Below are 23,895 nucleotides of genomic sequence, written 5' to 3'. Positions count from 1 at the left end.
GATTCTTAAAGGTGGATATTTGTGTGCACATGTGCGTGGGAGGGGGAATGGGAGTATTTCAAACATGCACATCAGGAATTTTCTGGACTGGGATCATTTATTTCAATCCAAAAAGAATTTATGAACTGAGACAGGTAATCAGACTTTCACTTGTCCTTAATGGACAAGGTTTACAGTGAGGGGAAGTAATGCATGCTAAAATCTCTACCTCATTCAGTGTGACCCTATGAGCATTCCCTGCTACCCCCAGTCTTGTATCAAATGCCTTTTTGTCCTTTATAAATTAACTCAAGCAGAGAAGCAGAATTTGCTAGAATGAAGTGTGATTGCATAGTACAGAAATTACCATGTGTGGAATAGTGGGTAAGGGAGTCGGGTTCCATGTGGTTGATGTGCTTGTTTTTGCTTGCCAGTTTGTTCCACCAGTAAGTTTTTTCTCTGTAGGCTGAGACCACTGCATATCTGATCTAAAATGAAACCACGGTGTTAGTTTTCATGGAGGGGCAACAGCTAGAGTAAGACAACATAACAGGAAACCAAAACATGCCTTAATGCATGCACACAGATGAAATCTGAAGAAACACTCAGGATTTTCAGTAATTACTTATGTATCTGTTCTCCAGTAAGTGTGAAATCTGGGGGTACTGTTTATGTTAAAAGTGAACTATCAGTACTGCACTGTACAATATAATAACTGGAGTCTGATGTAACTCTTAAGAGTGTTTCATAAAAACACTTCAATAAAAATACAGGAATTGCAAAACTAACTAAAGTGAGCTACTTCACTGTGTTACAGTGGCTGACCACAAACACTATGTTCCAATGCACTTCTCAATTATTTCAGATTATTTCAAGAGTTGAGATTCTTGCCATGTTAGTGCCAGAGACTATCAAATAGTCATGTGAGAATATTCTAAGTACATATATGCACTTACTTTTTGGATGGAGTTCCTCCAAAGCCAAGATCTGTGGGGGAAAAGAAACAGACAAATCCTTAAGTGTTTTAATTTGGGAGGGAAAAAAAGCTTGTTTTACTTTCAGTAACAAATGGGAAAGCTAATTTTAAAAGTTTCACACTTACTTCCTACTAGATTAGCAAGTGAAGAATCAAGGTCATTTGCCAAAATTTTTCCACTTTGCTGGCTGGCTACAGTGGCTCTTTGACTTTGTGGTGGTACTGTGGGTTGCAACACATCATCTAGAAAGTTAAAACCTAAACAAAGAAAATAAAAGCAACTGTTAACAGAATGGTTACACTGCATTTAATAAACTACATCCATAGGCCAGGGAGGTATTTTCTTTATAGAACACTAATTTGAGCATTTATATGTGAAGGTTCAACATAATGAAAGTATTTAAGACTTTGATAGAAGCATAGTTTAACTTATTTTTCATGTAATACTATATTGTACCTACTAATCTAAAAGAATCTTTAATTGTACTTCAACAATACTTTACAGAAGAGAAAGACTAACTCAGGTATTCTTCAAGCAACACACACAACTAGTTCTGCACTTCTGCAAGTGCTCTGCCTCTCAATGGAGTCAGAGGGAAGTCATCATCATGCATCAAGAGAAAGCACAGAAGACAAATGAACACGAGCTTACCCATTAGGAGACATCCAATGGGCCACGTTCAAAGTTTGTTCCCCCAGAGAGAGAGGAAACAATTATTACACAGAGAATTAAATCAGTCAAAGCTAATTTTAAAGTAAATAACTAGAACTGAACTGATTGCCTCTTATCAGCCCATAATCACCTTGCAAATATATTAAGTTATTAAATTTTCAACTGCAATAGCCATTATGCTAAATTGTTAAGCAACTGTTGCCTGTAGGGTATAAATTAGTCATAAGGCAGCTTTTACCACTTGCAGTCCTGTACTCTGGTGCTGTAGATTTTCCTCCAAAAACAGCATCGAAGTCCACATTAATTGTTGAAGAGGTGGTACTCGGAGGAGCTGAATGAAGAGGAAAACCTGAAAAAAAAATTTGAATAATGAAATACACCCATGAAGTAATATCATTCATTCCAGTGAAACCAGAAAGTTTTAAAAAACCAAAAAAATCAAATTACCATCAACAGTCACAGGATGGTACACAGAAGCATATGTTGGTTTATGACCACTAAAGTCATCTTTGCAAAAAGAGAGAAGAAAAGATCAGTTTTAAAGAGAAAAAGGAAGAGGGAGCCCAACAATTAAGTCTGCAGTTAAGAATTTTTACTATTATAAAAAGGTTTTTTTTATTTTACAGATTTGAAAAGTCAAGTAACTCCTGCATTCCCCATTACAAAATAGAAAGGTTGCAGTTTGAAAGAAATCAGCAGATTTCAGCAACACTGCAAGTCTTAGGATGTCTAGACTGGGCAAGCAGAACAAAATAATAATTTATTTTGACTATAGAAATAAACGTTTAAGGAAGCATATAATTTACTACACCTGGAATTAATGCACTACTTTCACTTGTTAATAAAAAGTGAAGGTTGGCCCAAACCACAAGAAGATTCCATGGCCCACTTTATTAGCATTATTATCTCCAGTTGCAAATAAATTACATGGGGTTTGTTTTTTTTACCACTAAACAGTTCCACTGTTTGTTTGGAGGAAAAAGAAGAATTGATGAAAGGGGTGGCAGATTTTACAGCTTCTTCAACTGGCTTCATGTCAAAGATGTCCAGATGAGGTGGAGAACCAACACAACCATTTGAAGACGAGAAAGGACCTTTCGGACGCAGAAGTGAAGGAAAGAATACAGAGTACAAATAATGGAAAAGAAAAACAGACTGAAATGATTGACTATGAGAATCTCTAGACAAAGTCAAATTGTAAATACTCCACCTAATGGTCAGCCCTTTTAGATATACATTTTTAGTTTCAGAGAAAAATCCTAACAGCTCTCTATTAGGGAAAATATTTCTAGTATTGACATTGGGTGGGAGGGGGAGAACGACAGATCATATATCAAAGAAGTCAGACACTACATTTTTGGCTTCAATAATCTACCTTTTAAATAGCATGTAAGAGTAGCAATTCCACCTATTAAAACACTAACATTTACCATGGTGTTAACATTGCCTTCTTTTGGCATTTAAGCCATTTCTTTACATCTAACCTGACCGTTCTTTGGAAGGATGGGTGAAGAAACTGGAATCCACAGCTTTTTTACAAGAACTCTGAAGTTACCAACACCTTTTAAATGAGAAGTATATTAAATATTGCTTAATTAAATGGAAATACTAGTCCAGGATCTTTTCAGTTACACCTGCTTATTTTATGGTTTTATTTCCCAGTATTTTTCAACTTTGATCTTTAGTTACATTTCTTCTCCCTGTCCCCTTTACTGAACAGTTCCACTCTTTTGTTCCATCAACATTAATGCTGTGCTCATGAAAGTTTGTCAGTTTTCAGATTATTTCCTTCATATTTTTTTATGAATGTTTGGATGCAAAAATAGTTAAGGTTTAAGATGCAGATTCAATTAAGTATGAACCTTGTATTCTAAGAATTCCCTCATCATTTAGACAGTCAAATCAAGGTATGAGCTCACCTCCCCAAGCACTGCTTGCTGATGTTGATATAGCTGGAGTACTTTGCACAGTTGGAACAAAGGCAGGCTGAAGATCAAAAAGATCACTAGAAAGGTTGGGCATGCTGAATAAGAAATGAGAGAGAGAGAAATATGAAGATATGTAACAGGCATTGTATTCTTGCTTTTATGAACACTCACACCAATCTCATTTTCTCTTATTCACTAGCAGCCCATCAACAATATTGGTACAACAAACTGGTCGTTAAGCACTTACTGACAAAATTCCTGTGGGTACACCAAGAAAGCATCAGCAAAAGGTACCTGAGAGGTAACTAGGATCACAGTTTTGAAGTTAATTGTGCAGCTACAGGCCGGTGCAGTAATTTCTGCTTCTTTCAGAAAGCAAAGTATCTCTCACCTATTTGTTGTGGGTGCTGGTGTAGCAAAGAGGTCAACAGCGACAGTGGTATTCACACTTTTTCCTGACAAAGTGCTTGGGGATGCTGATGTGGAAGTGGAATTTGACACTACAGAGATCTCTCTTAATCGCTGCTCCTGAAAGATGGGAGAGACAGTTGGCATTTTAGCTTACTTGTTTATTAACATTTGAGTCCTGGAGACCTTTTCCAAGAAGAAACTTTTAATTATGGTCTTAATAAGTAAAACAGTTATTCTTCTGTAAAGTCCTAAAACCAGAGAAATAGTTGAAATGAGAAATAAGAGTATTTGTTTTAACAAAGCATGTAAAAATCAAGGTGAGATTTGATGTTTTAAATAATTATTTTTTAATCCATAACTGCCTAGATGTAAATTACTTCTAGTCAAGCTACACATTCCAGGCTCCCTCCATAGTCACTCAGAGAAACAGCTCAATGGACCTTTGCACAGGAAGACTCATCTCTCTACTTTATGAGTCTCATCATGGTTCAATTGAGATGTTCAGAAACCACTGTGCCAATGTGCATCCCAATAATAAGGCAGCAACATCATAACCTTGTTTTCATTCATTTCAGGTTTACATCCCCCACACTTCTAGATACACCCACTGCATTTTTACAGCACTGGTCAAAGCATGGGTGTATGTTTCACACAGCTCACATTCCTCACATAGAGCACTAAGTGACCTTGCAAGCTTCCTCACTATTTTATCTCGTTATAAAAATCTTGGAATACAAAACTTGTTAAAAACTTTGTACCTTCAGTGCCTGCAGTCTAACTTGTTCCTCCTCCAGTGCCTGCTGCTTTTCTTTCTCATCCATCCGGCTGAATGACATTCCTGTATTGGCAAGTGTGGAAACAGCACTGGATAGGGCACTGGCTCTAAAAACAGCAATAATTTTAAAAAATGTTATTAAAAAACCCACGGTCAGGTATACATAATTTACAGCTTAATCATCAAGTGCCTTATCTAGTCATGTGTTATCCTCATTCCCAGTCACATCTTCCCTTACTGTCTGGTACATAAGAGCAGACATCCCAAAAACAGTTTGGTGACAAAGAGGCATGAGTACAGAGTCACTCCCTCGAGTTTCAGCAGGTAGGAACTGGAAAATGCAGAACACAGCAGTTGTCTTTTCTCTTTAAAGTTATCTAGACTAGACTGGAATGTTATTCAAATGGCTGAGGCACAGAAGGTTGTTTGTACACTATGTAACAGCAAAGAAACCACAGCAGTTATTGCCTATTTATTATATATATGAACAGAATACTGTGGCAGTGAACCCTTATATTCTTTAAAAAAAATCTGAGGAGAAAGACAGCAAACTGGGAAAGTAGCTCAGCCTGGTACATTTATCAATATTTACCAAGTTGCTGTGGGAGAATGTCTATGCCAAAAGAGACTCTCATTATTCAGTCAGAAGTATTTTCATACATCCCAATACCGTATTTGACAGAAAGAATAACACAATTTCTTTTAGCACAACATATCTAAGCTAATTTGGCTGTTCTGAGGAGGGACTGAAGAACTTTTATGAGAAGTTCAAGATAAGTTCATGGTCTGAGAGGTAGACCATAAATATATAAAGATAAATAATAACAGTTTAGATAAATACCATCCTATCTTGGGTAAGAAGAGTATCAAAATCGAAACACCTTATCAATCTTACAAGTCAAAGGACTTTAAACAGGTAAAAGCTGACAAGAATAATATACAAGGTCTCAGCTCAGTTGTTTATTACAGCATAATCAGAAGTCTGTCTGAGACACAGGCAGACATACCTACATTTCAAATGTGGCTAAGCTATCAGACTATTACCCACTAGATATTTCACTTATATTTCTAGGAAGATACATTCAGAAGTGAATAAAAATCAAGAACACCACATGACTGAATTCTGAAAATTGTTAGAATGACAATGACAAATCTTAACTACGAGCATTGCTGTAATTCACTGGGTGCTCACCTGCTGGCAGCAGAGACTTCCTTTGTTTTCTTTCCCTCCACAGAAGCCAAATGCTGTTCCAGTGCCTCAAGCAAGCTGCTGGGTGCCTAAAATTGGAAGTATTTATAAAACACTGCTTCTATCAACACATCACTGTTTAGTACACAGATTAGTTTTCTCACCAACTAAAAACAAACAACCTCACACATCAGTAATTGTGCCTTTGGGTTTTGCTACCATCCTACACACCCAAATTCTATCTACTCAGTGATGGTTCTTTAAAAAGAGTGGGAACACAGAGGCACAAAGGAAGGATTCCCCCAGAGTGGCTCTGCTTCTGTGCATGCAAGTTAGATTCTTGGTTTTGGCAACAGCATTTGCTACGTTAGAATTAACTGAGTAACCAGAAATGATTAAGCACTACTCCTTTAAACTCACAGAAGTCCCAAAGCAAAGACCTGGCATTTTTGATCTACTTTCCTACGTAACAACAAAAACCCAATCACTCTCCATTCAAATATTTACAGTCAAAGGCTTGCAGTGGAAATGCCTGACAACAGCAGGATGTTAGGTTTGATAAAACAGGGAATCAAATTTAATCTGCTCCCAAGGACACTACTGCAGACTGAGTAGCTATTCAACATGTAACTGTATGATAAACCAACTCTATTACTCTAGTGAAATAAATTCTACTGCTGATTTAGATTAAGGGAATGTATTTCTAAAATTTAAATCTATTTGCCAGCTCAGTCCTCCTCACCTGGCAGGGTTTCAGAGACATTAAGCCTCTCTTACCACTTGCCAACTTTCAGCAGGTAGAACAGATATGACAGGCATTGTTTGGAGGAAAAACAAACTTGCCCTTGCTAGCCCTTCTGTACCAAAAGCTAGAACAAGACATTTCCTGGAAAGAGGAAAAATATTATTTACACAATGCTTTGGCAGGCTCCCCTTTGAAATACTGAGCGCAATTCTAGCTTCCCAATTCAAGCTAGATGAGTCAAGAGATTTAAAAAAAAAAAAAAAAAAAAAAAAAAAAAAAAAAAAGGCAATTAGAATAATCCTATAAAACTGCTTGTCTTAAAATGAAGACCTGACCTTGTAACCTTGTATTTCTTAAGCAGAGCAAGGTAAGCTAAGACAGCGTAGTTCCCTCAACAACAGGTCATGAATAAATTCAGTGTTTGACCCAGACAGCTAAACCAGAAGGGGGACATTTAGAAATATCCTTTTGGAAAGGTATCAGGGACAAAAAATCCCAAAAACCAACAAATCAACAAAAAAACAACAACCAAAAAACCAAAACAAACCCAACCAACCAAACTTCCCCATACTTTTGTCTTCCAGGAGGCACAATAGCTTGCAAAAGGCATTGCATGGCACAGCTACTCAGATAATCTTAGTAACAGGAGACCCTGCCGTAATTCCAGAAAGCTTTTCCTTGTCTTTTTTTTCTCCCAAAGCCACTCAAACTTATTTGTATGGAAATGCATATTCTGTAATTACTTTTTCTAAAACCCTCTGAACAACCCCCTCAACGACAAGAACTAAACCCAACAATCCAGTAACCTCCTGTGAACTTTCTCACTACTGCAGACATCCAACAAAATGTCAGACTTTGAGTGAACAGGGTAGTTTTATGTCAGGAAATATACCTGGGCTAATCCAGCCACTGACTTGAGAAAGGCTGTATTTCATGATTCACCTCCATTCCTCACCCCCAAAACACATGACAGAGTAACATCCATACAGAGGGAAACGACCCAGTTACATTCATGAAATACAGGAACAGCTATAAACAGAAAGCAACATCCCTGTGAACAGGGCACCTACAAAGGAAAATACTTTCTTCATAGAAACAGGCAAAAGTGGCAGTATTAAGAAATCCTAGCAAATCCTTTTGAAGTGGCACAAAATGGATGTACAATTATTCAACTCGCATTAAATGCCATGAAATTTTCTGTCTAAGTGGAATGTTTAACAGCAGCACTGAAATTGCCAAAATGCACAGGATGCTGAGGTCTACCACCAGTTCAGAATTGCTTTTCTAATATAAGTGCACTTACAACAAAACAACTGAGATATTAGAAATAAAATGTTGTGGGCACAGTAGATATTAAGGATTTTGTCACTGAAAGTTTCAGGTAAAAACCACAGCAAAATGAAGTTAAATACCCCTATTCTCAGTAAATAAAAAACCCTCACCTGCTTTCAAAAGCCTTATAATGACCAAATTAAGTGGACAAGTGCACACTAACTCAGGAGGTATAAATAACTTCAGACTTGAGTATAATGTGATTAGCATAATACAGCCCGCAGTACTAATCAAAAGACAAAGTATGACACTAAGATCAAACACCAACAGAAAACATCAAACTACTGTGTTCAACCATTACCTGCTCTTACCCTGATGGTTTCAGTCACGTATCTTTCCTACCACATAGGCAAGTTCTTAAAGTGATTAATATTAAATGCTAGGAGCAAGCATTAGATTTATACTTTGAAGCATGCATGGCTTCAGATGGAAATCATACTGGAGTCAGTAATGAACACCACCAACAATGGAAGTTTGTGACTTAGGTTTGATTTCCATATTAAAAAGACACTGATTAAGTTTACACAAATCTTCCCACTAGATATATTTTTCATGATTAACCCATGAAATTTTTAGTTTCTCACTGGCTGCACTTCAACAGCTCCAGTAATTGAGCTCTAAGGCACTGCAGTTTATGCCCGAGTCTCCTGGGGCTGTTTATTCCACTCAGCAGGTTACTCCATGCTAAAGAAAAAAGCCAAACACTCTGCTCTGTTGGGTTGGCCCTAGGTGAGAAATGAAACATCCCTATAAACTGAAGGGACTCACAAAGAATAACCTTGCTGACCTCCGTGGACTATCAGTGTTTCCTGTTCACCAGGTCAAACCATTTTCTCACCTCCCTTCTGCCCCTCAGTTTATCCTCATTGGAAGGTGTTTCCCTGCATTCCACCTTTCAGACTGAGTTTTCCAGCACACAACCTGCATTGTGCATGACCCTCATACTACTGAGTAATATCAAAGCCAGCATGATATAGAAACATCAAATTTATTCTTCAGACTTTAAGGGACAGAAAAAAATTTCAACTGAACCAGCTCACTGTCATTAAGTTACAGTGAAATAGGTTTTCCTCTAGGTATGGCAAGATACTTCTGGCTTACCTGCCATGGAATCCCCTGTGATAAAAACCAGAAGTTCTTGAAAAGTATTCTTTTCTGTGAATTTTATTGCTTTAAAAATCAAAACATCTCATTAAGAGCTGCAAAGCATAAGGATTGATTACATGTAATGCATGTGAGAAGCTACTTCACTTATTTCCCATCTATAAATACATAGAAGAGAATACAGTCTTGAGAAGAATGATTACTATGGTACACACCAACCTTTAAAAACTACAAAGAACAACGTAATTGGGTTAATCAATAAGCAATGCACACTGACCTGAGTAAGATCTGGAATGTCACCCTGATCAATTCCAACTTGCTGGGTTTACAAAAAAAGAAGAAAAAAAAAGTACGTCACTACATGCAGTGGCAATGGAACTAAAACCCAGCAGTGTCCGAATGTGACATAGAAGCTAGCATATTAAAAAGGGATATTCATAATTTTTTGAACTGGTACAAGTTTCACTCGGAACACACCTTAGAAGTCACAAAGACATTAAAATGCATCTCAAGGCAAACTCAGCTTTTCATCTAGCCTAATTTCCATGCAGAAAAGCCTACTAAAAGCATTAGAAACAGCTACACCGCTTACTGAAACTACTTCATTTTTTAGCACTTACAGTACAGGAGAGCCCTATAAATATCTTTAAATAGCCTGTAACATACAGTTTATACATTCTGGAGCATCCATAACATTTATAATAATACTTCAGAAAGCTTTCTGTGGTCTGGCTAATAAAAAGGATACCCCAGAATCCCACCCCATGTTAATAAGCATATACAATCTTTAAAATACCTAATCTCTAGAATACTTCCTTTTATAGTGAAGTTAAACAAACAATCTGTTTAAAGGTGTTTTTATGAATATTGATACTGTACCAATACAGACAGCTAAATTATATCCTTTCCATACATGTAGATTTATTTACCTCTGCTACTTTGAGGAACTCTGACAAATTGGTCATTCTGGCTAGAAATTTTTTGTAAATATCCAAGCCTTCTTTGCACTGGTTCTTCTTCATATCAAAATATCTTTCTGAGGATGCAAATAGAACTCTTGTAAGATAATACCCTCCCCAGCAAAAAGCTGACACTGTATTATAGAAGTTAATTTGAGACAAGCTACAGTAAGAGAACAGACAGGAGTAACTCAAAGCTATTCAGATTTTCAAGCTTACATGAATACCTGAAACCTTTTGTAGTAAGTCAGTCAATACAAAACCACAGATTTTTCTGTTTCAGTGTATTACATGATAATGCAAAAATTTATTAAACATGGATGTGAATCAGTGCAAATTGTTAAATTAGGTATTATGGTGAATATTTTCAGAAAGTCAGCTCATTAGCTGGCAATGAGACAAATGATCTTATCATTTGAAAATATTCCTGGTATTTATTTACCTTTTTAGACCTTGTATCAATATATTTTGATACCGAAGTGGCTACATATACTGAACTGACCTACCAAAAGGAGCATCAACCACATCCATCACTTCTTATGGTTTTGCCCTATATACTTACAAATACGTAACTGAGTAAAAACTAATGGATGAACAGAACAAACTGATCATTTCATTCATAGATTTGCTTAAATAGGAATGAAAAAGCTTTGTTAAGAGCTTATCACCCTTCTACAAAAACTCCTACATTTCATCTAATCAGCTCAGGCAGATTCAGGTACCAGTCAAAGGTGACAAGTCAAGCTTTAAAGAAAGTACAGGAAAACAGAATTCAGCTATACTGTGAGTAAATTAAATACTCAAAACACCATGTATCTCACTAAACCTTTACAGTCCAGTTGCAAAGGTTATCCATTGCACTTTTATGGTATCTTTGTTCCAGTCTCACCAGTCATCCTCTCATTTCACTTTCTGTTTCAACATGTATTCTTCCAGGTAGAAGTGGATGTGTAAGCCTATGCTCCTGGTCACTAAAACTAAGACAGGCTTCATTTAACAGCAATAGAGCAGAGACAATTTATTAGGAAACTGCAGTCAGAAATTGCCTATGTTGTTTAGTTTTCTCAGTATCTTTCACAAAAATTCAAAAGCTAGAAAAATTCTCACATACCTAAAAGATTAATAATCCCCTCATTGTATGCTGCAAAAAGTCTAATGGAATCTTTAAAGAGGAGCATAAAGGCAGCATTTATAACACCATTTGTTAGTTCATTTGGATTTGCCTGTGTAGAAAGCAATGAGAAAGTAAATTAGTATTTAACAAAATAATAAAACTCTCACTTCAAAATGAGAGAGTGTTACTTAACATTGAGCTTAAAGTACTTACATCAAAATCAAGGAGTGCATCAAGCTGGTTCTGTATGATTGGAAGGGTTTTCAGAAGCTTTTCAGGATTCATAGTTCTCATCACTCCATCTATCCTACAGAGTAAAAGACACACATTTACAAGATACAGAGACCTCAGCACACATTGTGTTGTTGCAACAGTACAATATTGCTTCAAAGTGCCAAAAGAACAGCATTCTATGACAAGCTCAAGAACAACTGTGTTCCCCCTTCTCCCGCCCCCTGCAATAGGAAAAAGATCAAACAGAAGCAGCAGCAGTAGCCTTACCCTCTTTTCATTTTGGTGAAGTCAACTGCTACAAGTCTATATGAAAGTGCTTTTTCATTCAAGTATCTGCTGTATCGCCTAATGAAGGTAGACATATCATAGCCTAAAAGTTAAGCATTTGTAAGTTAGACATTTTGAAGGGGTACTGTTTTTCAGTTCTTTTCAAGAACTGTTCTCCTACTAGCCTATTTTACATTAAAAGTACTTCCTAGGCACTTTCCAGAGTTTTGAGATGCGATGTTAGTTTCTTCCCAAGTTGCTAAGATTAGGAAAGCAATTGTTGCAATTATGAGAATAAACACCTGAACACATTAAAATATTAGACAAGAACCAAGCATAAAAGATTAGGCAAGCATCAAGCAGTTCTTGTTAAGATGTTCTTGAAATTAGAACAAAAATATATTCCTAGTAAAATGCTGAAGAGTTTGGTAACTTATCTGCCATCCCTCAAAACCCACATAAAGACCTAAAAATGTTTTCTACCATTAGGAAGTAATTAAAGGACTTATCAGAGATTTGAAGAAGCTCTCCCTAATTATAAGCACAACCTAGTTACCATTCCATGCACCTTAACAGTAAATATTTACTCCTGAGGCTTTAAAATGCAACAACAAAAGTTATTATTGTGCTGACAATTCATCAGGTTTACTCTAATGAGCATCAAGAGTTCACTTAGCAAAATTTACAGCTGTGTGAGCAATGCTACATACATTACAAACAGATTTCTAGCACTCACCTAGGTAACTCAGAATCTCACTTTCCCTGTGTCTATATTCTTCTCTGGACATTCTTTGGTGTCTCATGCAATAAAACTCAAAATAGCCTTCCATTTAAATGTCATTTGGCTCCTAGTGTGCATCAATACATGTACCGTCACAGAGAAAAAAGGAGTAGTTATTTCCTTCAGTGAAAGATCCTTACCCTGCATGGCACTTTTGTCCAGGTAGTTATTTAAGTTGAACAAAGTGTTCCGGGATGCAAGATACTGGATAAAGCGCTGTTGGTGAAGAAAAAGTTGATGATTTAATTGTTGTGGGAGTCAAAATATAGAAGCATATTACAAGCAAACTACATTTACCTTGTAACTGTTTCTAGTAATCTCTATCAACAATAAAAATTAGTTAAAAGGGAAATATTTGGAGGAAAACCTGAAAATACTTATTAGCAAAGCCTCTTAAGCCCAAAACTCCATTTGGCAAAAATATAAATTTAAACTAAACAAAGAGACATCACTGCCCATGAATAAAATACAAATAATCCTAGAGGAAGCTGCTTAGTTAACTTTGTACTTTAAAACAGACAAGCTAGAAAACACAAAACAAAAATACTACTTGCATTATCCAAGCTCCTGAAGTTTGACACAGCTCTAAGTGCTGTAGTGTGAAGAGCACACTATGTTTTACAGGTCATTTCAAACAAGTTCATAGAGCTTTGCAGAGAGGAGGATCACCAAGCTTTCCCAGCAGTTTAATGGCTGGAAGGCACTTTTAAGAATCATCACTCCAATATTACCAGTAGTCAACAATCATTTCTTAGGTCAGTGACCACACACAGGTTCAGGACTGCCACCTGACCAAAGTTTAGCTTTTAAGAAAAGGCTTGTGCAAGAGAGGCTACATTTCTAACACCACATTATTGACTAGGAAGCTTTTAAAAAATTGTGATGAAAAAAATTAAGTGAATTAAATGCAGTAGAAAGATGTTTCAGAGGAATGTTAACAGCAACAACATATGAAGACTCAACCCATTAGATGATGTCTTGCAAGATCAAATATTCTAGTCACCATATTCCTCTCCCCTTTAGCAAGTATTCTTTCTTATCTGTTATTAGGTTGGCTGCACATTTATGGAGTGCTAACAAGACTTCTGCTGTGCTCTTACTGATAAGCGCTACCCTAATGAAGTAAAGCTCATCAGAAGTTTTTCAAGTCTTTATTCTAGAAAGGTCACTCATTCCCTCACAGACCAACCAAGATAGCTGCAGGTAAATTGGAAACACTGATATATTTTGGTATTGAAATCATGAAGAAATATTTTTTTTTCCCCCTCTGGACAAATACTTTAGAGCCATCAGCAGAGGAAAAACAAAATCTTTGAAAAACTGAAGTACATATCTAATGCTTTACAGACTGACACAATTTTTTAAAAGCTGTCAAGGAGACTTTAAAAGAACGAATCATGTCTTACCTCATTTCCATACATCATGAGGTGGTGTGTTGTAATTAGAGCTTTGAACACTACAACCCAGCTACTGTTTGCAGTTCTCTCAAAGAGTGTATCTGCCAACTGTGGAATATTCACATTCATTTCATTTGTGCACTGTATTAGATCTAAATTAAAGGGGAAAAGAATTAAAGCATTACAATGAGTTACATGCTCAGAAGATCAACATGTTATTTTGTGTTTTTTACACTGAGAATTCTTACTGGAAGCATTAACTTCAGTTCCTAGTTTAAGAAATAATTGAGCTCCTTTACCCTCCTCACTCAGATTCACTGCATTTTACTGAAAGACTCCATGTATGAACTTCAAAGATATTTCAATAATTTTACCAAGTCCCAATATCTCTTATATTATCAATAAATAACCTGTTCCATTAGATACACAAGGGAGCCCAAATTAGTCTCTGAAAGCCAATGTAAGCAACCTTCTGGATGCTCAATGCCTGAGGCCACTCAATCTAGCAAAAAGAGTGAAAATCTGAGAAGCAAGGAAGACCTGAGACATCCCAACCTCGTGAGATCAACAGGCAGCACAAGCCTGCCACTCTGACCTACGCCTGAGTACTTACACATGATGGCAAATGAGATGCTACAAATCTGTAAAATAAGCCTCTTTTCTGTAAGAATTAACAGCAAGAATTTGCATCTATCCACCCTTCCACTTAGCTTAAAAAACGCCTGGTCACAAGCCTACTGAATAGTTTGCGGTGGATCATGGTGGGTCTCAGGCTTTCATATAAAAAAGCCCTTTGTGTCCTAGACTGACAATAAACTCAACAGTAGAACATTAACTTGGGAGGTCAGAGACAGAGAGGTTCAAGACTCTGCCTGAAATTTGGTACAAAACCAGAACAGGCTCCAGCAGACACATGGGAAGAGCACTTGCCTGAGAAGGCTAAAGAAGGTACTGGCTGAGAAAAGAGCAGAGAACTGAATCCAGGACTACTCTAAACCCCTCAAGACATGCACATCAGACGTTTATTTCTCTCTCTGTGCTAAATTTGGCTCAGGTGTGATCAAAGTACACTCTAAGGACTGGGCAAAGCCAGTAAAACAAACATCTGGTTTGAAAAGCTTCCTTTGTGACCTCTCATTTAAGCTGAGCTTGTGAGCAGCCCGTTGGCAGCAGAGCCCATTGCTGTTTGTGGGACTTGTCTGGTAAGGACCCGAAGAAGGGCAGGTGCCTGGGAAGCCAGGCAGCAACTGAATTCCAAGGTGTTGGCACCACTGAAACAGCCAACTCCTCTGCCTTGGAAGCAGCACGGAGAGGACAGACCGTGTCATCGTAAGCAATTTAAATGTGAACTTAGAACTCACACATCAATAGTTTAGGACAAAGTATTTCACAGAAATACTGCATTTAGGATTTTTATCTTTCTAGTGCACAGCGTATATTACAGATGTACCTTAATTAAAGATCAGTTTATTAAGAACAAAATCCTTTGATTAAGGATCACTGTTTAAAATAGTTTAATAACCAGAGTAATTTTAACAGAGTAAAGAATTTTAGACAGTATCTCATCAAGGCAAAAAGCTATAAAATGCAAGTTGTAGTAAGTTACTAATTTCATTCAGGTGTCAGAAGTTTCCAAGTATGTACAAAATGTGGAAGCTGGGATGAAAACTTTCGCTCATTATCAACACACAAAAATGCTGAAATAACTGCACAAAAAGAAGAGCACTGGAAAGAAGCTTTAAGCAAGCTGTACATCAAAACGTTATTGCTGAGTAGTATTCAAATAGTTCAATACTTACAAATGTGAAGTTTCTCAAAACCCATGTAATTTTTTAGCTACTTCTCCCTACTCATGGCTATATCATCATATGTTCTGTCAAATTAAGAAGTACTTTAACCTAGAAGTCCAAACAGTTCACAGGCAATTATTGCCCCATATAATGAAGCAAGTCCCAATCCCAGAATTTATACATAGAAAAAATACTAAATTGTAATTCAACAGCCTCATCAACTGAATGAGGATTTTGTTACGACATTTCTAAGTCGTTCTCTCAAAATACACTAAGGCAACTAAGTCTTCCTAAATCCAATCAGTTTATAATCAAGTATTATAGAGATACATGGAAAATACTGAGCAGCGTCTAAGAGCAGCAGCTGATGTGTCTGTACCCAGCACAGAAATGTTACAGGACTATTACAAGTCCTACTCTTAGTTTATAAAAACCAACCAAGCAACAAAAAAACCCCAACCAACAAAAATCCCACAAACTCTATAAAATGTGATACCTATAACACTAGGTAACAGTTAAAGAAATTCCATTGATCTGCTGAGGTCAATGACTACACAGCCTGTCAAAAATATTAATTCAGCACAAAATCCTTTTCCTTCACATAAGCAGTAAGCAAGTCAAATTTTTCACTGAAGATTTTTCAATATTAAACGTGCTTATTAAATAACGGATGAAAGGAAGGAAGATCCAGGCTAAAACCTAAAATCTTGCTGCTCTCCAGTCAAGCTAGCCAAGCTATTTTCATTCATATTTTGCCAGTGCTCTCCAGAGAGATTTCAGTCCTGTCACCTTCCCTCAAGCTAAGGTCTCCCAGCAGATGTTCCAGCAGACGCCAAGATGATGCTAACACTGGGAGATCCTTTGCACGTTCTAATGTCTGCGACTGCTATTGAGTGTTCTTACAGTGCTGCTCGGGCACAATGTGACAGGAATCCTACTGTGAGCACCTGCATCCAATGCTCTAACTCGTGAACCCTCCTTAAGCCCCACATTCATAAAACAGACAAAACATTTTTTTGGCTTATGCCAGGAAAAAGGTTTACTTCCACAAGAAGCCATACAGATGTCTTCTGTCAAGTGACAGTAACAGAGTGGAGCTGACAGAGCTCTGCTGTATTTGAGAAGCTCTCGTTATTGTTTGATTCTCAAGTGTGGGCACTTCTGTGGAAGTGCTAGTAAGTTTTTAGCAAGTGCTACTGGCTTCTGTAAGATACATGTCTGTCCATTTCAAAAGGCAACCAAAATGAAATACTTCACATAGGCAGGGCCACTGGGAGTCTAATTCAAGCTGTGACTGAGGTTCGAGGGCCTGAGTGAGCTGCCAGTCCCATGCACTCGAGACACGCGCTGAAGACAACACCCACAGGCTGCCCTGAAGACAATTTTTACAGGGGGTAGTCAGAACAGCATGGTCTTTCATTCCAAAATCTCCTTCAACACCCTAACAAATAAGCCACAGTTACCAATACTGAAGAACACATGCTTAGACAAACAAAACGTCTCTAAAATACTAAACAAAGCAAAAAATCTCAGTGCATTTTTTAAGACAAAACTAGACTTTCTTAAGAGTGTGTTGCAAAAGCACAAGTTTAAAAATAAGGCTACTTCAAGCCTTCAATAAGGCTACTTGGGGTATTTTTTTAAATTACTGTTTTACAACTAGTAATAAAAATAAAGCTGGCATTACATTTTAATTCTGCAATTGAGACACATAAAAAGAAAAGTGCCCCTTCTCTAATATGATTCTTCTAAGCCTGCAACAGGAGTATCTATATAGAGACAACTGTAGGGATCTATTACAGCTGGTAGCACAGAAGGAAAAGGCTATTATCCCCATACATCTGGAAGTAAAAAGGAACACATGCACCTGAGAGACTGACAGCTGGGCAACAGTAACATGGATGTTGGCAGCAAAAATTGGAATGAAATGCATAGGGTGAGTGATGCTCATTTTCTTATCGCAGTACTTACATAAACACTTCACCACTCAAAGCATTTTGCCAATTACCCAGAGGAATCATTTCAACTGCAAGTGAAACTGTGGTGCTATTTCTAGAATGGAATTTAGAAACATGTTAACATCACACAGGAAAAAAAAAAGGAAAAAGAAAAGAAAAAAAAAATTGAAAAAAATTGAACAGCTTTAAACCAGAAGAGTACCATAGGGGCTTCCAAGCAGCCTGGAAGAGCTGTGGAAATCTTACTGCCTAGAAGAGTACTGAGTATTTCTTTTCCACAACTCATCTGAAATACTGGCACATCATCTATGAAGCTATATAGCTCTTCAGAGAACAGCATGCATAAATCCAGATATTAAAAACAAAATAAAATATACATATATCAGGTTTTTGGAAAATTCTCAGCCAGGCACCAACAAAAACTGACATACTTTTCAACTTTTAAGTAACAGGAAAAATAATAATTTCCTTGAGTCAGGAATCTCTCTCCAGAGAGCTGTACATACGTAAGTTAAAGGCAACCATAGAGGTTTAATATGAATGTATTTCTTCCATTTTGGAAGCTGAACTGAAGGACTGAAGCTGCTCTAAGACAGATGTAAGAATTAAGACGATTGTCCTCAGCCCCAGCAATCTTAAAAAAAAAAATACATTTTCTTCTAGAAAGTTGCATCATAAATGGCACATTACAAAAATGTAGAACATCAGAGCCACTTCAGCCAATTTTCTAAATGTTAGCCAAGGAATGCAACCAGTTTTGCTGGAAGACTTAAAAGATAGCACTCAACTGTTACAAACATTGCTATGCCAATGTGCTCTTGTAGTGCACATTTGAGAGCAATCTTTAAGCTTCAGTTAAATAATAACAGCTAAATCTGAATTTTGAGTTACTTTACCAGAAGCAAAGCAATTCAGCTATTCTGCTCCACTCCCCCACTAAACAAGGATACAGGACAGACAGCCCATAATGTTTTTTTTTAAAAGCTATATACAACCCCCATATATAGATTCCAACAATATTACCTATTTTTTTTGTTCAAGTTAAATTTCCTCAATTTTTGTACTGAAAAACTTCACAAATTGCTAAAGAACTTCAAGTTAATGACAGCCACTAGTCTGTGTAAAGAGTTCAAGAAACTGCCTTTGTCCTGTATCACAACTTACACATCTCTGCAAGAATCACACTTCATCACCACTCACTTGACAGTCAAAAAGCTCTGGCTGCCAAAAGAAAGAATGGGCAGTACCAGAATTACAGTGCCAGAATTACCACTACTTAGAAGGTTTCCAAAGCTTGTATACATATGGGAGTTCTAAGTCTTGATTAGCAACATTAACTACCTTCCCCTCCCCTGCATTTCTTAAGTGGGCTGTATACAAGTTAAACAGGAGCTGTTTTTTCATTACTGTGTTAATTTAAAAGTTTAAGCTGCAATTAATTTAGGGGTTTGTTTTTTCCAAGTTTTGGTCTACACACAAGTCTACTCTTCCAGTTACCAGCTTGGCTACAGCTTTAACTTATTCTTTTTTCTTGTGACTCTTCAGTATTAGACAAGAGCAGGTTTGCCTCCAAAAGCGTAACAGCCCCACTCTGCTGCAAACCACACTCGGAAGGCTGAGGGAAGTGAGCGGACCCACACTAGGAAAGAAGAGACAAGACGTTCAGGTGCTCCACTAAGAGGAATGATCAGCCTCTATATAGCTTATTATATTATCCAAAAATATTACAAAATACTACAGAAATAGATCTGCTGACTTATTTAGGACACTGTGACCTACTTTGAAAGGTAAATCCCCAAGTATTCCCACTGACATTGCTTAGATTTTTGGGGTTGTTTCTTTGTGGGTGTTTTTTCACTCTTAAAGTAAAATATGACTATACTACTCAGCAATTAGTAGTCAGACAAACCCCAAGACTCTTAAATACGAGTCCAGACACTGCATATGTAACATATTTCTATAAAAACCTATATTGTAATACCCCAGTTTTTCTTACTGAGGAAACTTGGCAGTAAGGGGATTTTAAGAATTAATCTGAACAGAGAGCACAAATTGATACTCCTCCACAATCTCTGATACAACTACAGCAACTCTCAAAAAAATGTTCCTGGTAAAGCTTTTTCCTGAGCAGCAATTACAAATAATACCAGATGGTGTAGCATTTTGAATGACACACACACGTAGTGACCAGAGTACAACTACCAGAGTTTTACATTAAATCCAAGCTATGTTTTCCTTCATAATGTACTTAAATTGGGAACTACTTGCACTGTATCTTGGAAGAACATACTCTGTGATTTTTTTCCCCAGAGATTACAGTATTTCATGTCTACCTGCTCGCATTTAATACAAGTAAGTCTTGTGTACAAGTGACAAAATAAGAAGTGCCACTCAAAGGGCTGCAGATCTTTGAAAAGCAGTGTCTAGGTATGCTTGATGAAGACACCAGCATGTTCATTGGGATTTTTTTAACCCCTTACCGTCATATTTAAGGTACCGTATTTCACATCTTTTTTTCCCTACCCCACCAAATCATTCCTCAGATACCAAGTCACAACAACAAGATTTTTGTCTGTCTTAGGTCAAAGTCTGAGCAAATGAATCACACCAGAAAACAGAACTTATCTGGCACAGAAAGGGACCTTCAGGAGACTGACTGACAGCTCTAAACAGACTGGGATCAAAAGAAACTTGTTAGTCAAAAGGCAATCTCAGTTTATGAGATTCTCAAGAATTGTTCCATGTTTCCATTTTCTTCTTTTCTAAGGGTGACTTATAGTAGATGACATTATTTCAATAATATCTTCAAATAACACACTACCTCTTTTAGGATTCAGCAGCTTTCAAACTATTGAGCAAACTGTAACCACTTTCTGGCTTCCTGTTATGTTGCCTTTTCTGGACTCAGGAGTTACCTCATTAACTTGTACCACTGGCAGAACACAAGACCAGTAGAAATAAGGTAACTTTAGAAAGGTATCTTTAAAAAAGAAATTGTCAGTTACCCAGTTTTAAGGCTTTTAATTTCAACACAATAGCTGCAATATTTGCTACTGTAGCTGGATCCCAACCATTCAGATCAGTAACAAGTGAAATACATATTTGGCTGGTTTTAACTGTTTGATCCACACTGAAAGCTCTCACACAGGCCAGTATGAGCAGACCAGTGTCACAGGGTCACACATCCCAACTATCCTCAAACAATATAACCCAGAACGCTTCTGCTGAGAGTCTGAACAGCAGCTCCTTTAGTACCATCAACTTGTACGAATCGTGCAAAACTACCAGCCTGTCTTAGAAGAAACCAGCAAAAGGCTTCACGCCTTTTTTCCTCTCCTTAATGGAAACACACACACACACTTAATCTCGCTTTTACGCGCTGGGGAGCGGGTGTGCTACAGAACGTACAAGGTTTGTGCACTTACGAGCAGTCAGACAGGAACTCCAACTGCTACCCTATTACTAAAGCCTGTAGGCAAGCAACACCACCGGTATTTCTGTAGATTTCAGGGGTAACTCTCTGCATCTTTTGGTATAGAGAAAGGGGTTGTAAGATATTAAGTTTAAATGTATTATCGGCAACATTCTCTCATCCAGAAGAGATGCACTGGTCAACCTATCCCCTTCCCTTTACCTCGCTTCTAATCTTTTACCTAGTCTCGCGAGCCGTAAGACAGAAAACTATGATATTTCAGGAAATGTTCGGAATATTTAAACGGCTGTAATCCACAGGATGCACACAAGGACGAAACAGCGCTTAAAAAATTAAATTCTGGCTTGCAACAGCAAACACACCTTTTCCCCAGGTGCCGGATTAAAAAGCACCACTGTATCCAGAGCACAAGAGCTAAGCAGCTCTCACCGGCAACAGCTCATGAGGCTGGAATATTTTTGCTCCCCGGGCGCGACAGGGTGTTACAAACCTCACTCCCTCCACGTGGAAAATAAGTTCTGGAGATCACGCCAGTCAAGTCCACCCAGATTTACAGGACCCCCCGCTCCAGGTGCAAGCGGCCGGCTCTCCCCTGTCCCCCGCCCGCGGCCGGAGGGCCCGCTGCCCGGCTGCTCGGAGCTCCAACCCCGGGCCCACCCGGCCCCGCCGCCGGGTCCTACTCACAGTCCAGGTGCTTCTTCTTGGGGCCCATCACCTCGTGGGTCGTCGCCTTGCACACAGCCTTGGCGACGGCCGAGCCGGTCACACTGTGCTGCGCCGCCGTGATGCGGTCGGTGATCGACTGCCCCGACATCATCGCCGCGGCCCTGGCGGCGGCTCCGCCGCGGTCCCCACGCAAGGCCGGGGCGGCGGCTCCCCCGCGGCCGGGGGCGAGCGCAGCCTCCCGAGGGAAGGGCGCCGGCGGCTCCCTCCGGCGGGAGCGCTCGCCGGGCTCCGCCTCAGCAGCTCCTCTCGGCCGCCGCCGCGGGGCTCTTCCCGCTGCTCCTCGGAGCGGCGATCGCTCGGCTCCCGGCGCCACTCGGCGCTACCGCCTCCGCCCGCGGGTGCGCCCCGGCTTTCCCTTTCACATTTACGCTCACAGACAAAATGGCGGCGGCCGCGGCGTCAGGTGACCGCGCGCCCGCCCCGCGCCCGCCCCGCCGCTGCCGAGCGGGGCCGGGGCCCGAGTGGAGCGGGGCCGGGAGCGGGATCGGAACGGGGCCGGGAGCAGGAGCGGGGTAGGAGCCAAGGCCGCCCCGCCCGCCGGGCCTCAGGTGTCCGCGGGCGGTGGGGACCCACCCCCCGCAGCGCCGAGGCGCTCCGTGACTCGCCGCCCCCAGCACCACAAAATCATAGAATCAACTCGGATGGAAAAGACCTCTGCGATCATTGATCCCGACCTGTGACGGGACACCACCATGTCAACCACACCACGGCACTGAGTCTTTTCTTAAACACCTCCAGGGTCGGTGACTCCACCGCCTCTCTGGGCAGCCCATTCCAATGTCTAATCACCCTTTCTGTGAAGAAATTCCTCCTAATGTCCAACCAAAACCTCCCCTGGTGCAGCTCGAGACTATGATCTCTCGTTCTGTCGCTATCTGCCTGGGAGAAGAGGCCACTCCCCACCTGGCTACAGCCTCCTTTCAGGGAATTGCCCGCCGGCTCTTTGTTTCGTGGGTGGGTATGAATTAAAAATCTGACGAGTCGTCACGGCGAGTTTGCGGTGGGAGAAGCACCGGCGGAGGAGCGGGGGCCGTGCTGCCGAGGGGTGGACGAGGGGAACGATTGAGATGAGATTTTCATCACAGATCTCAACGGTTTGGGTTGGAAGGGACCTTAAGGATAGTCTAGTTCCACCTACCTGCCGTGGGCAGGGACACCTGCTAGACCCGGTTACACTAGTTTTTGTGGTGATGACTTTTCTTTTCTCTTGCGGACTTTACTTTCAGAAGGAACGTCTTAAAAAAAAAAAAAAAGAAAAAAAAAAGAACCCAACCTCCCATGCTGAGCCTGTTTCAAGGGGCTGTAGAATCATTTAGGTTGGAAAAGACCTCGGAGCTCATCGATCCAACCGTTTACCCGGCACTGCCAAGCACACCACTAAACCCTGTCCCCAAGTGGTGCCACATCTATCGTCTTTTAAATCCCTGCAGGGTTGGTGACTCCACCACTGCCCTATGGAGCCTGTTCCCAAGCTTGACAACCCTTTTGGTGAATAATATCCAATCTGAACCTCCCCTGGCACAACTGAGGGCTAATTCCTCTTGTCGTACCACTTGTTGCTTGGGAGATGAGACTGAGCCGCAGCCTGGATGTCGTGGAGCCCTGCTCATCTGTAGCCAAACCACTGGTGGGTTCTCAACACCTTTGCAGCTACTGATACCCAGCACAACCCTGTGAGGGCTGCCATGAGGGAAATTAACTCCATCCCAGCAAAACCCAGTACTGTGACAAAAAAATGCAGCATCACTACTACTCAGTCAGAACAAACACTCTTCCCAGGCCATTCCATGGAGGAGTATTTTTTTAACTTCTGCATTTATAGTACACTAATATAAGTGTGAACACTCATACAAATAGAACACAGCAATAGTTATTTTTACTTTGAAGTAAAAATACAAAAAGTAAGGAGAGTAAAAAGGAGGCAGTTGAATACGAGTGTTATAAACAAAAATCAAGCAGCTTCTGACAGCCAACTCATATTTTAGGGTGCCGATTAAAGCTCTATTGCTTACATTATCCCTAAAATGAAATACTCCATAAATATGTGGGTAGACTGCCACACGCCAACCGTCTGCTATTGCAGTACACATATAAAAGCAATAAAGCAGGAAACACTTGCATTCA

The 23,895-nt window shown here is 39.4% G+C and overlaps 1 protein-coding gene across 8 annotated transcripts in view; it reads right to left on the bottom strand.

Annotated features, from left to right (window-relative positions):
• Positions 1-22,152, bottom strand: part of LOC125333093 (phosphatidylinositol-binding clathrin assembly protein-like) — a 29,285-nt gene extending 7,133 nt beyond the window's left edge. For 2 of the 8 annotated variants that reach the window (XM_048318691.1, XM_048318692.1), the window contains exons 1-18: positions 21,730-22,152; positions 13,874-14,016; positions 12,608-12,683; positions 11,687-11,789; positions 11,399-11,492; positions 11,183-11,294; positions 10,042-10,148; positions 9,390-9,431; positions 5,935-6,020; positions 4,726-4,849; positions 3,948-4,084; positions 3,548-3,651; positions 2,576-2,722; positions 2,076-2,135; positions 1,867-1,977; positions 1,082-1,213; positions 936-966; positions 347-467 (exon numbers count right to left, since the gene is read on the bottom strand). In XM_048318691.1, coding sequence (XP_048174648.1) covers positions 347-467; positions 936-966; positions 1,082-1,213; positions 1,867-1,977; positions 2,076-2,135; positions 2,576-2,722; positions 3,548-3,651; positions 3,948-4,084; positions 4,726-4,849; positions 5,935-6,020; positions 9,390-9,431; positions 10,042-10,148; positions 11,183-11,294; positions 11,399-11,492; positions 11,687-11,789; positions 12,608-12,683; positions 13,874-14,016; positions 21,730-21,862 — 1,863 coding nt within the window. In that variant the 5' untranslated portion in view covers positions 21,863-22,152. The remainder of the gene's footprint in view (positions 1-346; positions 468-935; positions 967-1,081; positions 1,214-1,866; positions 1,978-2,075; positions 2,136-2,575; positions 2,723-3,547; positions 3,652-3,947; positions 4,085-4,725; positions 4,850-5,934; positions 6,021-9,389; positions 9,432-10,041; positions 10,149-11,182; positions 11,295-11,398; positions 11,493-11,686; positions 11,790-12,607; positions 12,684-13,873; positions 14,017-21,729) is intronic. The other 6 variants (XM_048318694.1, XM_048318693.1, XM_048318695.1 and 3 more) reach the window with 6 other exon arrangements.
• Positions 22,153-23,895: the final 1,743 nt, after the last annotated feature.

This window comes from Corvus hawaiiensis, chromosome 14, assembly GCF_020740725.1.
Source record: "Corvus hawaiiensis isolate bCorHaw1 chromosome 14, bCorHaw1.pri.cur, whole genome shotgun sequence".
Lineage (NCBI taxonomy): Eukaryota > Metazoa > Chordata > Aves > Passeriformes > Corvidae > Corvus > Corvus hawaiiensis.
Note: the sequence above shows the minus strand (reverse complement) of the source record. Positions and strands in the feature narration are given on the sequence as shown.